This window comes from Malania oleifera, chromosome 5 (genome assembly GCF_029873635.1).
Source record: "Malania oleifera isolate guangnan ecotype guangnan chromosome 5, ASM2987363v1, whole genome shotgun sequence".
Classification (NCBI taxonomy): Eukaryota; Viridiplantae; Streptophyta; class Magnoliopsida; order Santalales; family Ximeniaceae; genus Malania; species Malania oleifera.
This window is the reverse complement of record NC_080421.1, coordinates 61,573,356-61,589,713: the sequence shown is the minus strand read 5'-3', so window position 1 is coordinate 61,589,713 and position 16,358 is coordinate 61,573,356. Positions and strand designations below refer to the sequence as shown.

Genomic DNA, 16,358 nt, shown 5'->3' with positions numbered 1-16,358 from the left:
ATTCTGAATAAAATGGCTGATTCTATCATAAGGATAGCAAAAGAGGTTTAAAATGAATCCAAAGGAAGATGCTTGGATAGTAAAGAAAGTTGATGGTGGGATCGTGGCGAAGATACTTCAATAAGTTGTTTAATAAAAACCAAAATGAAAGATTGAACTTGGATGTGACACATGAGAAGAAGACTAAAAATAGGAGATTTATTAGCAAAATTAGAGTTCTTGAAGTTAGTATGGCATTAAAAAATATGAAAAGCGGGAAATCTATAGGACCAGATAAAATACCAATTAAAGTTTGGAAATGTTTAGGGGATAAAGGAAATATTTGATTAACTAATCTATTCAACATTATTATAAAAAACCAAGAAAATGTTAGAAAAATGGACGAAAAGTATATTAGAACCTTTATACAAAAACAAAGGTAATATTCAACACCATAATAACTATCGTGGAATTAAAATTATGAGTCATATGGGAAAGGGTAAATGAGTATAGAATAAGACTAGAAATGAGAATTTTAGAAAATCAATTTAGTTTTATGCCTCAGAAATCAACAACTGAAGCTATATATCTTTTAAGAAGCTTAATGGAAAAGTTTCAAGAAAAAAAAGGGACTTGCATATGGTTTTTATTGACCTAGAGAAAGCTTATTATAAAGTACCTAGGGAAGTTCTTTGGTGGATCTTAGAAAAGAAGGGGGATTGCAATAGATATATTGAGGTCATTAAGGATATGAATAATAAAGTAGTGACTGGCATTAAGACTGTAGGAAAGGAATCTAGATATTTTCCAATCAAAATATGTGTACATCAAGGTTCTACTTTGAGTCCTTATATTTTCACTTCAGTGATTGATGAACTTACTTGGAATATTCAAAATGAGATCCCTTGGTGTATGTTGTTTGCAGATGATATCATGTTGATTGATGATAGTAGAAGCGAAGTGGAATATAAGCTAGAACTTAGGAGAGCCACATTAGAGTCTAAAGGGTTTAGGATAAGTAGGAATAAGATGGAATATATGAAATGTAATTTCAGTAACGTAAGGAGTAGTAGCGGAGAGAAGATTAAACTTGATAATCAAGAGATTAACTACATTAATAGATTTAGATATCTTGGATCTATTATGCGAGCGGAAGGGGAAATTGAAGAAGATGTAATACATAGAATTAAAACACGTTCGGTAAAATAGAGGAATGCGTCAAGTATGTTGTGTGATCGTAGAATACCCTTAAAATCAAAAGAAAGTTTTATAAGACAACTACAAGGCCGACTACACTTTATGGTTTAGAATGTTGGCCAACTAAGAAACAATATGTACTTTTAATGGTTATTTAGTCTTTTAGCATTATTATTATTATGTGTTAAGAGTTTTGTTAGTAATAAGTGTGAATTAGTTAGGGTATTATGGTCATTCCCATTGTACTTACATATATTATAAATAGGGGGAGAGACCTATCATTGAGTTTAGGTCTTCCATTTTACCCAATTACTCAACATGATATCAGAGTGTGATCCAAACTAAACCCTACTCTCCTCAACCATTACCAGAAAACACCAATCCCACGGCTGACCTTCCTAGATTCACCTCCATCCCATATTTTTTTCACAAAACCAACCATAAATAGAACCCCCCCCCCCCCCCCCCCGATGAATCACCCCACAAAACCCCATTGCCAGAGTAGCCCCCACGCTCCGGCATGTGAGTGAATTTCCAGCCGCCTTTTTCTTTTTTTTTTCCTCTGCCATGCTCTGATCCCTTCTCTAGACTATATTATCAAGCTGATAGGTCAGGTTTTTGCTCAAAAATTCAACCTTTTTTTACTATGCACTCGTGGCATTCCGTTAATGTTTGTTCAAGGCTTGTGAAGGCTTCTTTGTGAGTTTTTTGGAGCCATGGCAGCATTCATATGTTCAGTTGTGAGGCTGTGGCAGTGCTATATCCATCGGTGAGTTGTTCACCTCGTCCGTGGCAGTGCGGCACCCAAGGAATGGTTGTTTGATGCTTCATGAATCTGTTTATCAATTGTTAATGAGTTTATTGGGACTGAAACAGTGAGATTTTCTGTGTTTTTTTATTCACTATTCTAATTCCTTCCATAAGCCATAATATCAAGCTGTTGGGCATGTGTTTTCGCTCCAAGATCCAATCTTTGTCGTGACAAAGCACTCATGGTAATTCTTTAGTTGTTGTTCGGTGTTCGTAACGGTCATTGATGACCTTCTTGGGGCAGTGGCAGTGCTCATAATCTTCTTCTTTTTTATTTGTGTGAGGCTGTGGCAGTGTTGCTTTCTTGGGGCTGCATCTGAGGTGGTTGGTGATTTGTTCATGGTAGTTTCGGTGGTTCACCTCTCCGATTATCCAGTGCTGAGTGTTGCTTTCTTGGGGCTGCATGTGAGTTTCTTGGTGCTATGGCAGACTTGTACTGATTTATCTGTGGCTTGTTCACAGTGGGTCACCTTGTTCGTGGTTGTTCCAATTGTTCCAGCAATTAATCTTATGATCATTGATCTGAGTTTGTGAATGTTGGGATGATGTTTGCAAATCCCAAAAGTATGATTCCTTCGTTAGTCACTTGTTTGAGTACCGCATACTGTGACTATATCAGAGGAAGAGTATTCCAAGTTTCTATAGTATCAATTGTCTCAACAAGCATCTTATCACATTACTTCTTTTTCCCATAAAGGTAATCCTACAGTCCACATGTCATCTGGTATCCTTCCTACTAGTCCTTGGATTATCGATTCTGCTGCCCCTGACCATATAACAGGTGCAACCAACTCCTTTTCTAATCTCCAATATCCTAAAAATCTCCCTCAAGTTACCCTTACTGATGAGTCCACTATTGCTGTTAAGGGGATAGGAACAATAAATCCTACTCCTATCTCTCTTTATTTTGCTTTATACATTCCTAAATCTCCTTTCAATCTTATGTCAGTTAGTAAGCTTACAAAGTTACTAAATTGTTCTATCACATTCTTTCCTGATTCTATGGTTATTTAGGATCTAAATATGGGAAAGAAAATTGGCACAAGATGTGAGGCTCGTGGACTTTACTACTTTGAGTCGCCTTCTCCACCCATTGCCTGCACTATCGCAGCTACACCACTTCAAATCCATTGTTGTCTTGGTCATCCATCCTTGGACAAGTTGAAACAACTAGTTCCTACATTGAGTTCTGTGTCTAATCTTGAGTGTGAGTCCTGTCAATTAGGCAAGCATCATTGTGTTCCCTTTGCTCCCCTAATCAACAAACGGGTGGTTAGTCCTTTCATGCTTGTCCATTATAATATTTGGGGTCCTATTCGTGTGATATCAAAGTTAGGATTTCGGTACTTTGTTACATTTATTGATGACTACTCTAGGATGACTTGGTTATATTTCATGAAAGATCGTTCCGGCTTGTTTGATATCTTTTGTGCTTTCTTTTCCCAAATAAAGACTCGATTTGACATGCCAATCAGAATACTTCGTAGTGATAATGCTAAGGAGTGCTTCAATACCAATTCAATACTTATATGACCAACTCTGGTATGATCCATCAGTCCTCTTGTGCCCGCACTCCATAACAAAATGGTGTTGCTAAGTGGAAAAACAAACATATTCTTGAAGTCACTCGTACCATATTGTATCAAATGAATGTCCCCAAAGTATTTTGGAGTGATGTTGTGCTCACAGCTTGCTCCCTCATCAATAAAATGCCATTATCTGTCCTTGGTAGTAAAATTCCATATTCACTTTTCTTTCCTAAGGCTCCTTTGTTCTCTCTTCCTCCTCGTATATTTGGTTGTGCGTCCTTTGTCCATCAGTTATATTCAGGAATGGATAAGTTGAATCCTCGTGCTATCAAATGTATTTTTCTGGGCTATTCCTATACTCCAAAGGGATATCAATGTTATAGTCCTACTTTACATCGATTCTTTGTCTCTGCTGATGTCACCTTTTCTGAGTCTACACCATACTACTCTGATTCCTTGAGTTTTTTTTACCTTGATGAGTCCCTTCCTCTGCCTTGCCTTCTAGATACATAGTATCTGTGCCCGTTCCTCCTACATCTTCATCCAGTTTGAGTCCTTCTCGTGGCTTGAATCATCCCAATTTGCAGGTATACACACAGTGACTCAAGGAGAAAGTGCCTTCTCCAGCATCTACTACTGTGCCTCTAGTTCCATCATCAAATGATCTTATTTCTCGTGATGTTGATCCTCCAATAACTATTCGAAAAGGTAAACGCACCTTGCACCCAACATCCAATCTCTAATTTTGTTTGTTATAATTTCTTGTCACCCTCTTATTATTGTTTTGCTAGTACTCTGTCTAATGTTGCTATCCCAGGAACTGATTATGAAACCGTATACCATTTTGGGTCGAGGACAGCAATGGCTGAAGAGACACATGCACTACATGATAGTGATACTTGGAATTTGGTACCTCTTCCTTCTGATAAATCAATGGTTGGTTGTTATTGGGTGTACAATGTGAAAGTCAATCCTAATGGTTATGTGGCTCGTTTGAAGGCCACCCTTGCTGCTAATGGGTATACTCAGGTGTATGGTTTGGATTATTCAGACACATTCTCCTTGGTCGCTAAACTTGCCTCAATAAGTTTGTTCATTTCTTTAGCCACCACTTGTCATTGGCCTCTATATCAGTTAGATGTGAAGAATTCTTTCCTACATGATGATCTTCATGAGAAGGTATATATGGAGCAACCCCCTGGGTTTGTTGCTCAAGGGGAGTCGGGCATAGTATGTTGGCTCAAGAAGTCATTGTATGGGTTAAAACAATCTCCAAGAGCATGGTTTGGCCGTTTTAGTGTTGCAGTACTTGAGTTTGACCTTCATCGGTGCGCAGTAGATCACTCATGTGAAGTCTGAGTTTCAACTTGCTGATTTGTTCACTAAAGCCTTGGGAGGTGCTCATGTGAAATTCACTTGTAACAAGCTAGGAGCATATGATATATTGTTAGTAATAAGTGTGAGTTAGTAAGGGTATTATTGTCATTCCTGTTGTACTTACGTATATTATAAATAGAGGGAGAGACCTATCATTGAGTTGAGGTCTTCTATTTTACCCAATTACTCAACATATACAAAAAGTAAAAGTTGCTGAAATGTGAATGTTAAGATAGATGAGTGGTATAACATTAAAAGATAAAGTGAAAAATGGTCATATACACAATAATTTAGGCATAGCACCGATTAAAGAGAAGATAAGAGAGGGGAGGCTTAGATGGTTTGGGCGTTTGAAACGCAGGTCTAGTAGAGCACTTGTGAGGAGCAATGAGTTAGTTATTGTTCCTAGCATAAAAGGGATAGGGGCAGGCCTAAAATAACTTAGAATTAGTGAGGAAGGATTTAATAGCCCTTAATCTAATAGAGGAGAACGCTCTTGATTAAAAGAATTGACAAAAAAGGATTCATGTAGCTGACTTCACCTAGTGGGACTAAAGGCTTGTTGCTGTTGTTGTACTCTTGTAAATTCTCTTTCTATTAATGATATCTTCTTTTGTTATCAAAAAAAAAAAAAGGAAACCATAAAAGAGGGAATTGGAACCTATCCCAAGTTTTTAGTGGTGTTTCTTGACAGATATCAAGGTCTCAAAACTCAAATTTACATAGAACTTGGGATTTGATTCTTCAATACCAATCTATATTGTCTCTTCGCCAATTGAGATGCTTAGCACATACTCTTAAAATTTTTAAACTAAAATTTTTAAACTTCTTATATTAACGAAGAAACATATCCTCCCATAATAACTCATAATAAATATTATATTAACAAAATATAATAAACATTATAAATTTGTAACTAATCTCCATTAAGTTATAACTATTCATGAACTCAATAAAAAATTTCCATCAAGTCTATAGAGCGATAAAATCGTAGCAACCACAGGAAGGCACCTAAACACATTCTTTCACAATATAAAAGTTTGTTAAAGAAAATTCCAAGAGAAGAAGAAAAAGGAAATCCTAAAACCAAAATTAGATATAATGATTACATTGGAAATTGGAATTTTTAACCAAAATATCGGTCAACAAGTTCACCAATTCTAATATTCTACGCTACCTATTAAAGAATTTTGGAACTTTTTACCTTGTTGTCATGATCAAACCAAAATGCACTAGTCTACTAGTCGATCTGACCAACAATAGCGGCAATATTACTGACCTTAAAATCAATGATTATGATCTTATAAGAATCTGATCGTTGATGGGACTGAATTAATAAATCAATTATTGTGTGCTAGACATGAATAAAATCTTATGATAAATAAATTATATGCTCTCACATCATTGCTCAAGTAAGCAAAGCAAATAGTCCAACACATTCTGCACAAAACAAACACCATAAAACACACATCATAATGGTTGAAAAGTGACAAACTCAATCCCACCATGTATTCAAATATAAAGAACAGCTCATTGTTTTCCCTGACAACCTCCTTTAACATTATGATATTTGGATGTTTCAACTTACGGAGGGCCTGCATTCAAAAGGGAAAAAAAAACATTAAATTGCATCAATCATGATAAGCCTGTTTTCCCCTGCTTCATCACTGAAACAATTATGAAATATACAATATCACTCCATTTAGAGAACAGCGTGTTCATATACCTTAAGTTCTCGTAGACTCATACAATCTTCCCAAAAATAAAACTTTCTTTTCATTTTCTTGACGGCAACCTAGAATACATAAGATCAATCTTCAAATACTTTCTTGAAACAAATAACAAGAAATAGTACATTTTATTCTTAAATGCACACAAGTTCCAAAACAAGATTTTTTTTCCCTTTTGGGGTTGGGGTGTGGGAGGGTGTGTGTGGAGGGGCAAGGCGGAGGGACGAATTCGAATGACGATGATATACCAATGTAACAAAAATAATATTAGTTCAAAAATAATGAATTGCAAACAGTTAAAAGAAAAATAAAATAAAATTGATATATTTCGAATTAAAAGGATGAAAAAGTAACCTTCAAATGTCATTAAAAAAAAAAAAGGCAGCCCGGTGCACAAAGCTCCCGCGTATGGCATTATGCAGGGTCCGGGGAAGGGACAAACCACAATGGGTCTATAGTACGCAGCCTTACCTTGCATTTTTGCAAGAGGCTGTTTCCATGCCTCGAACCCGTGACCTCTAGGTCACACAGCGACAACTTTATCGTTGCGCTTAAGCTCCCCTTCAACCTTCAAATGTCATGCATACTTGAATTTATTTAAGAGAGATGTGAGAAATGAATCTACAATCAACCTAAAAGCAAAGTATAATACACGCAACTAAATTAGCTAGGGTAACTAATAGATTTTATTCTTTTCATTAAACTTACATTACGTGCAGTGCATAAATGCACTCAGTCACACACAAGCACATGCCCGTCCAAACATTGCACCCAAACATTGCACAAACATAATCTTTGAACAACATTTTACTTAAGGTTGAAAAATACATTCAACCTCATAATCCAGAAGAACCATGATTTTCTTATGAAGTATATAAGGGAAAGGGCAAATCAAGAGTTCGGTCTCAATGACTTAAAAAACAGGGCATGGCTCAACCGTTGAATTCAATGCAGCCAAAAGTAGCAGTAAATTCTGTAGATACCATTTCCTTTCTTCATATGACTTATTTTAGTTTTCGGTTCTCACACTAACTTATCCATTATCAACAGCTTTGTTCTTCTTGTTCGATGAATTATAAAGCCTTAATGTCCTAATCTTTCACAACAGTCAATCCGAAGCCCAGGTAAAGGAGGGTTGCATTAGATAGCTAACATTTAGCGTAAAATTTGTCAGATCACTATGATATGAATCCTTGCCAAATATTCGTTGGGACGTCCCCTACGAGCGACACGTTGCACTTATACCACCCGGGTGCAGCGAAAAGTGGGCGAGGGTAGGCTAAGTTGTCACCCCGAAGCGACACGCCGTGTCGGCACCCAGGTACGATGTCAAATATGCGTGAGTTCCCGCATCATTCTAAACGTAGGCGGGTAAAGAAGTTAGTTCAAAAGACAAGGATTAGATTAGCAACATGGAATATAGGGTCACTTACGAGTAAAAGCATGGAAATTGTGGACACAATGATTAGAAGAAAAATTAATATAATTTGCCTTCAAGAAACTAAGTAGGTGGGAGAGAAATCTAAAGAAATTGAAAAATCAAGATTTAAACTTTAGTACATTACAAAAGAAAAATATAAGAATGGAGCAGGTATTATTGTAGACAAAAACTTAAAAAATAGCATTGTAGATGTAAATAGAGTAGGGGATAGAATTATAACAATCAAGATGGTCATAGGCCAAGAAATAATAAATATCATCAGTGTTTATGCTCCTCAAGTGGGCTTAGCAAAAAATCATAAGAGGCAATTTTGGGAAGATATGGATAGATATAAGGCATATCAAGGACTAAGAAAATATTCATAGGAGTAGATCTGAATGGACACGTTGGAAAGGATAATAAAGGTTATGAGAGGATCTATGGAGGATATGGATATGGATACAAAAATTAGCCTGGGAAGATGATTTTAGACTTTGCTATGTCATATGATTTTATTACAATGAATACTTGTTTCAAAAGTCGACAAAATAAAAGTCAAATAATTTTTTTCTTAACTACGAGGGTAGATCGTTTATCATGTAAGGATTGTAAAGTTATCCCAGGTGAAAGCTTAACCATACAACATAGAGTTTTAGTGTTAGATATATGTATTAAAAAATGGAAGAGAAAGGATAAAATAAACCAATGTCAAAAAACTAGATGGTGGAACCTAACGGAAGAAAATATAATAAAATTTAAAGATAAAATGATCAAAGATGGTGATTGGACTATAGAGGATGGTGTAGACACAAACGTTTTTTGGAGTAAGATAACAAGTTCTATTAAAAAGACAACAAAAGAGAGTTAAGGTGAATTAAGAGGAAGATTCTCAAGAAAGTTGGTGGTGGGAACAAGATGTCCAAAAAGCCGTAAAGACAAAAAAAAAATTGGTATAAAACATGGCAAAAATGTAGAAACATGGATAACTTTGAAAAGTATAAAGAGACGAGAAAAGATGCAAAAAGGCCGTTAGTGAAGCTAAATATAGATCATTTAATAATTTTTATGATAAATTAGATACAAAAGAAGGGGAAAGAGATATATTTAAACTTGCTAGAGCTGGAGAAAGAAAAAGTAAGGACTTAGGTAATATAAAATATATAAAAAGTGAGGATGATATTGTTTTGGTTAAGGAAGGAGACATAAAAAAGAGATGGCGAAGTTTCAATAAGCTATTTAATGAAAACCAAATAGAATGCTTAAACTTAGTTGACAAATGAGAAAATGACTAAGAATTAAGGTTTATTCGCAAGATTAGAGTTAATAAAATTAAGTTTGCACTAAAAAAGATGAAAAATAGAAAAACTATATAACCGGATATCATCCCAATTGAAGTTTGGAAATGCTTGGGTGATAATGAAATTATATGGTTTAACTAATTTATTTAACACAATTATAAAAATTAAGAAAATGTCGGATGAATGGAAGAAAAGAACTTTAATACATATATACAAAAATAAAGAAAATATTCAAAATTGTAATAACTATCATGGAACTAAACTTATGAATCATACGATGAATCTGCGGAAAATAGTAGTCGAACAAAGATAAAGGCTAGAAACAACGGTCTCAGAAATAAATTTGGTTGCGTAGGAGATTTACTATAGAAGCAATATATCTTTTAAGAAGATAAAAGGAAAATTTTAGGGAAAAGAAGAGGGATTTGCATAAGGTTATTTATTGACTTGAAGAAAGCGTATGATAGGGTACTTAGGGAAACCTAGGGAAATTCTATGGTGGGTTTAAGAAAAAAATGGTGTATGTAATAGGCATACTAATGTCATTAAGGATATATACAATGGAGTAATGACTATTGTAAGGACTATAGATTGAAAGACTAGAAAATTTCCAATCACAATAGGTGTATATCAAGGATCTGCTTTGAGCCCTTATCTTTTTACTTTAGTGATGGATCAACTGACTAGGAGGATCCAGAATGAGGTTCCATGGTGTTTGTTGTTTGCAGATGATATTATATTGATTGATGAAACTAAGGGTAAAGTAGAGGCTAAGTTAGAATTATGGAGAGAAGCTTTAGAATCTAGAGACTTTAGGATAAGTAGAAATAAGACAGAATATATGAAATGTAATTTCAGTAATAGTAGAATGAATATTAGACACAAAGTTAAACATGAAGATGAAGAAATAAATAGCACTAGTAGATTTCGATACCTTGGATCTATTACGCAAGTTGAAGAAAAAATTGAAGAGGATGTAATGCATAGAGTTAAAGCATGTTGGGTAAAAATAAATAAGTGCTTCAAGTGTGTTTTGCAATCGTAGAATACCCTTAAAATTAAAAGGGAAGTTTTATATGACGGCTATAAGACCAGCTATGCTATATTGGATCATAATGTTGGGCAACTAAGAAACAACATGTCCAAAAAGTAAAAGTTGTCAAGATGAGAATGCTTAGATGGATGAGTGGTATAACATTGAAAAATAAATTAAGAAATGAACATATTTGCAGTTAGCCATAGCTCTTGTAGAAGATAAGATAAGGGAGGGATGACACGGGTGGTTTGGGTACTTGCAACACAGGTCACATAGTGAAGGGGAAGGGTAGACCTAAAATAACTTGAAATGAGATAGTGAGTAAGGATTTAACAGCCCTAAATTTGCCGAAAGAAATTGTTCATGATCGCATAAATTGGCGAAAAAAGATTCATGTAGCTAATCCCACCTACTGGGAGTTCAGGCTTGGTTTTGTTGTTGTTGTTGTTGTTGTTGTTTATTTTAGCATTCAGCCATTTAGTGAAACATCTATGTTTTTCTCCATCATGTGAAGTTCATAAAAGATGCCTTTAGAGACAGTTTTACCATGCAAGACAGTAGATATCAAAGCACTCATGTAGTCATATTTGCTATATGCCCTACATGAATAGGATTACCTATAGACACGTCCAATCCATGCGCATATTCTAATAATAAACAAATGATTTAGATGAAAAAGTTCCATGCATGTGAATGTTCATCTATAACAAAGAAATAACATTCAAACACCCTCCTTTATCAGAGAAATGACAAAAATTCAAAATAGAAGATATATTTTCCCTTCATTCTTACAAAAATAATGATAAAAGTTATTTTCAAAATATGTGTTTAACATAAGAACATAAACTAAAATCTATATTGTGATCCAAAATTTTCATTTTTTACAAATAAACACGTGCATAAATACATAAACGTAATAAAACTGAGATGGGAATTTAGGCACACAAGCTGTGATTGAAGAACAGCCAAGAAGTCACAGCTCACAAAAGTACACAAAAAAAGACCATAAGCTTACAAAGTTTAACTATTTGATCACGTTAATGAACATGTCTCAAGGAGAAAGACAATTTATCTATTGCACTTGCAAAGAGTTATTAAAAAAAAAACACTTTTATACTTTGCACATTCACACAATCATGCATTGCAGTGTTACAAAGAATTCGGTAATCTGGACCGGGAATATTTCACTCTCGTTACATGTATTAACTTCAGAAAAAGAAAAAGTATAACCCAAAGTTAATAAAATTAGAAGGAAAAAAAATTGGGCAGCCATTTTAATTCCAATTGTGAAAGACAATAGAAGATGATAAGCTGCACAGTAAAGTCACTTACAATCTCATACGTCTCCATATTAACTGCCTTATATACGCGACCACAAGTTCCATCCCCAAGCTCTTTCAAAATTTTATACCTAAAAATGCCATGTATGAAAACAATGCATAAGGCTCACAAAAAGAAACATCTGATAATCCCTGATGACTTATGACTATACATACTATCAAATTACTCACCTTTCCATCATTAGATTTGTACCAAATGGTCAATCACTTTATCAATGGATTTGCAGCAACCTCCTGAACAGAGGTTTTCACACTGGTAACACAGTGTCTGTCACATGCCTGCCGATGCAAATTAGTGCTAAAGTGTAGCATGAAATGTAAGATATTGTCAAAAACCCACTTTTCATTGTCGGAGTGATTAAACATCAACCAAAGAATTAACAACATGCTTAAAAACAAGCTGCTGCAGCTAATCTCATCTAAAAATAACCAGTGGAATCCACAAAAAGTGTCCCAGAATCAGAGACACAGAGGTACATAGTGTAAATAACCAATGAAAGGTGATACTTCTCATTCCCATTTGCTTCATATAATGCCCATTTGTCAAAAACTAGGAAAGCTGCCCTGCAGGAAAGCAATAAGGGATTACTTATACCCTAACAAACAGAAACCCAAACCTTCAATGTTAAACGCAAACTTAAAAGCTAAGTGCTCATAAATTTAAATAGGATATATAAATTTGTGTGTGTGTGTGTGTCTCTGATTTGATTTCAATTTGGTATTAGATTTTTATCTTATTCAAAATCCAGGAAAGCGGATAATTTCACTAGGAAAAACCTTCATAAAAATATGTCTTATTTGAGTTGATATTTAACCAAAAACTGCAGAAAACATCAGATTCCATGTTTCCCTTTCCTTTTGTTTCCTCTACATTCTCACTAACCAGACATAAGTTAAAGGAGATTTCAAATTCAAATCGTCCAAACGAGGCTGTTACATACTAGCTTGTAATCAACTTTCCACGCACAATCTAAAAAACATTGTTAAACATTTTTTGTGCACGAAAAAGTGCAGAGTCAAATGAACAAGGTTCAAAACACAAAATGTATTTCAATTTGCGGATAAATTACTGCCGAAAATACAATCAAGCAAACTCTAGAAATCAAGATTCAGGAAATTGAATCGAAAACAAATATATATAAATAAAATTAGATGGGTCAAGCGAGAACCAACTCACCATTGAGACAAAAAAAAAAAGTCAGTAAGATAAGGAAGAGAGAATGGCTGGAGAATGATGCTCGGATCAGCAATGCAAGAGCAATATCGTTGAAAACAAGAAAAAAATCAAGAGAGAAGTCTTGGAGAGCTTTAGAGAGAAGGAGAAATAAATTATTTGGTAGAAAACCGCAGAAGAAGCAACGGAGAGGAAACCAAAGAGAAAAGAAGAATTTTTTTTTTTTTAATGGTGTGGCAATTGACACACGCTCGCCGAGCGCGTGTAGTATATAAGCATTGCGAGATCCACGATTTTCAAAATTTTCTTGTTTAAGTAATAGGGATATGTTCGAAATTTTAAATTTTAATTAATTTGTCAACTTCAAAATTTAAATTAATTTATTAATTTATCAACTTGAATTTAAATTAATTTATCAACTTCAAATATTAAATTAATTTATCAAATTTTTTTTGGCAACACCTCAAATATTCGCGACAAAATGAATGTCTCTAACCCTATAACCCTATGTTTGGGAGAGGTTTTTGATTTAAATTATTGTGTATTTGAATAAAATGTCATGCAAAAATATATTAAATTTTATTCAAATTCAAATCGATGACCTGAAATTTATACTCTCAGTGAAACAAATTTGTCAAATTACTTATGCATCCATATTTTTAAATTACTTTTATTAAAGATTAACTCATGGTGGAACAAAAATACACCCTATCATCATACAAAGAGGTCAAAGGTTGTTCAATTAAAAAATCATTGGATTATCTAAGAATATAATATGTAATAGTTAAAACTAGTAACAAAAAAATTCTAATCTCCACATAAAATATCACAACCCCCAAATTAATAGGGGTGTTTAAGTCAAAATATCACAATTATATAAAAAGGTATTTAAGATAAAAGTAAGAAATAGAATAATTTTCATTGTTGTCTACACTCATAATTTTTCTCTCTGTGTGTATGTATCTTCTACTCTAAAATTGGGATCAGCGAGACTTGGGGGTGAAGGACGTTGATCGGTAGGTTTGGTGCAGCACTAGGCGGTCCAAATGGCTCATTGGGAGCTAGAGTCCCTATGTTATCCAAAATAAATAAATAACTTTTGTTTTTTATTTGACACTTATTAAAATGTAATTACTTACCTTGAAATTTAACATCATTTGCACATAAAAAATGGATCATAGACACGTGCACACATAACACATTTTGTGATATGCTTTCCTTTGGTGTTTATTTTTTATACACCCAAATTTGGTACGCCCAAAGTTGATAGGTGTGCTCATAGAGGCGAGTACTTGTAAGGCCAGCATTTAATAGCATTTGGTGTCTTGCATAGCCTTCTTTAGGTTATCCGTAACCCCCCATGCGGTTACAAGAGTTGCTATTAATCTTTAGGTTATCTATAACCTTTAATGCGGTTACAATAGTTGCTACTGATGTCCTGCATAACCACCCTTGAGTTACCTGTAACCCCCCAAGACATAATGGCACGCTCATAAATCCCAAGCTGAAGGAGAGCCTACCTTCACCACTATAAAAAGGGGATCATAGGAGGAGGTAACCATCTTATTCTCTCTCACTTTTCTATTACAATTACAACCTAAGCCTTCCACAGTTCCTAACTTGGGCATTGGAGTAATCCCTTGGAATACACCCCAGGTCCTCCAAGCCATTATTATTTGATTCCTTTCATATGGTCACGGTTGAAGGACGGTCCACAAAAGTTGTTCAATTTTTTGCAGCAGCAGTTGGCGCCATCTATGGGAACTATTAGGAGGTTTTCTATCCTTAACCAAGACCACAAGAAGGAGTTGGACCAATCTGAAAAAGGAAAATTTTGAGGGACCTAGATAAGCAGCCAAGGAAGGGAAGGAAGCAACATATAGACTCATGGTGTGCGAACCCCAATGGCGTGAACCTTAATGGCGCAAATCCCAATGGTGCGAATCCCAATAGCGTGGATCAACATGCCTAGACCAACAATGACCCATCTAATGAGCACCCCTCATGAGGCCCTAAACACCTGCCCATTTGATGAGCACAGCTCATAAGGTAACAAATGAGTGAGCATGGCTCACCAATAGTGGGTCATCCGAAGAACACCGCTCATGAGGCAGTAAAGATCTACCCCCTTGATAAGCATAGCTTATGAGGCACAAAGGAGTGAGCACGGTTTGCCTGTAATGACCCATATGATGTGCGTAGCTCATAAGGCCTTAAAGACCTACCCACTTTGTAGTGATCCTAAAAATAAATAAATAAAATATTAATTAAATTTAAATTTTAAATTTTTTTAAAAAAATAATAATTAATTAATTATTATTAATTAAATAATATAATATTATAATGATATAATATTTTATATATATATATATATATATATATATATATATATATATATATAAGCCTGAAGGATCCTGAGATCCTTCAGGAAGAAAAAAAGGAGCAGTGACATAGGTTCGTTCTCCTCCGTCTCGTCTCTCCCACTCTCCTTAATCTCGTCTCTGATATTCGCCCGATCGGAAATTCGGAAATACCATTGGGCTCTGTTCACCACCACTGACATTTCTATTGGAGCGAATCTGTCGTGGGAGCGGCGTAGGCATATCTCCTGGAGTAAGGTTAATTCTCAAACTTACCTCAATTTCTCTTAAATTATAAGTCTAATTAACGAACAGAAATTGTCAAGAGATTCTCTACAATCTAACTGGAGCGAGTTTTCGAATTGGAGCTCCGAGGTACCAATTCTAAATCGGGGGTACATTTAATAATTTAGGCTTTATTAGGCTATTTAGGGTATTCTGAGCCTAGGGGAATTTTAGGGAAAGTTACTCTAGGGATTGTGATGAGTAATGTAGTAAAATTTGAATTTCAGGGTTTTAGGGATTTTAAAAGCCATGGGGCGTAGGCCGGGGTGTTAGCGGGTTTTTTCAGGAATTGGGTAAGGGGATTAAGTTAAGTCAATAATTTTATGAAATTTGAATCAATTTAATTGTTATATTTATATAAATTTATTTATTTATTTATTTGGGAATTTAAAGGTTAGTTTGAAAACCAACCGTTCGAAAAGGATTTAACAAACTCAGGATATATGATATGGTATTTTTGAATAAAATGAACGGTGGAAAACTTGTTTGTTTATATGGATATATTAAAATGTGGAAAATCGAGTAGCAGATGATTTAATTGGTATGGATTATTATATATTTGGATTTGGGATTTTGAAATACTGAGTTGTTTTTGAAATACTGAGTTGTTTGTGAAATACTGAAATGCTTGCGAAAATACTGGAATTGTTTATGAAATGTAGAAGTTTGAAATAACGGCCAGTGGCCGAGTATTGTTTGATTGGCCAAAGGCTAGGATTATTATTTGACGGTCGAGGGCTGAGTTTTAATTGACGGCTATACGTCGGGTTGTATTTTGTGGTCAGGGGCCAGGTTTTGGAATAATAGGGAATATATGTGAATT

General features: G+C 34.8%; 1 protein-coding gene across 6 annotated transcripts in view; it reads right to left on the bottom strand.

The window, feature by feature from the left end:
- LOC131155805 (serine/threonine-protein kinase MHK) overlaps positions 1-13,132 on the bottom strand; it is a 57,572-nt gene extending 44,440 nt beyond the window's left edge. For 2 of the 6 annotated variants that reach the window (XM_058109226.1, XM_058109227.1), the window contains exons 1-5: positions 12,894-13,132; positions 11,888-12,280; positions 11,709-11,787; positions 6,619-6,687; positions 6,398-6,487 (exon numbers count right to left, since the gene is read on the bottom strand). In XM_058109226.1, coding sequence (XP_057965209.1) covers positions 6,398-6,487; positions 6,619-6,687; positions 11,709-11,787; positions 11,888-11,898 — 249 coding nt within the window. In that variant the 5' untranslated portion in view covers positions 11,899-12,280; positions 12,894-13,132. The remainder of the gene's footprint in view (positions 1-6,397; positions 6,488-6,618; positions 6,688-11,708; positions 11,788-11,887; positions 12,281-12,893) is intronic. The other 4 variants (XM_058109228.1, XM_058109229.1, XM_058109230.1 and 1 more) reach the window with 3 other exon arrangements.
- Between the last annotated feature and the right edge of the window lie 3,226 nt (positions 13,133-16,358).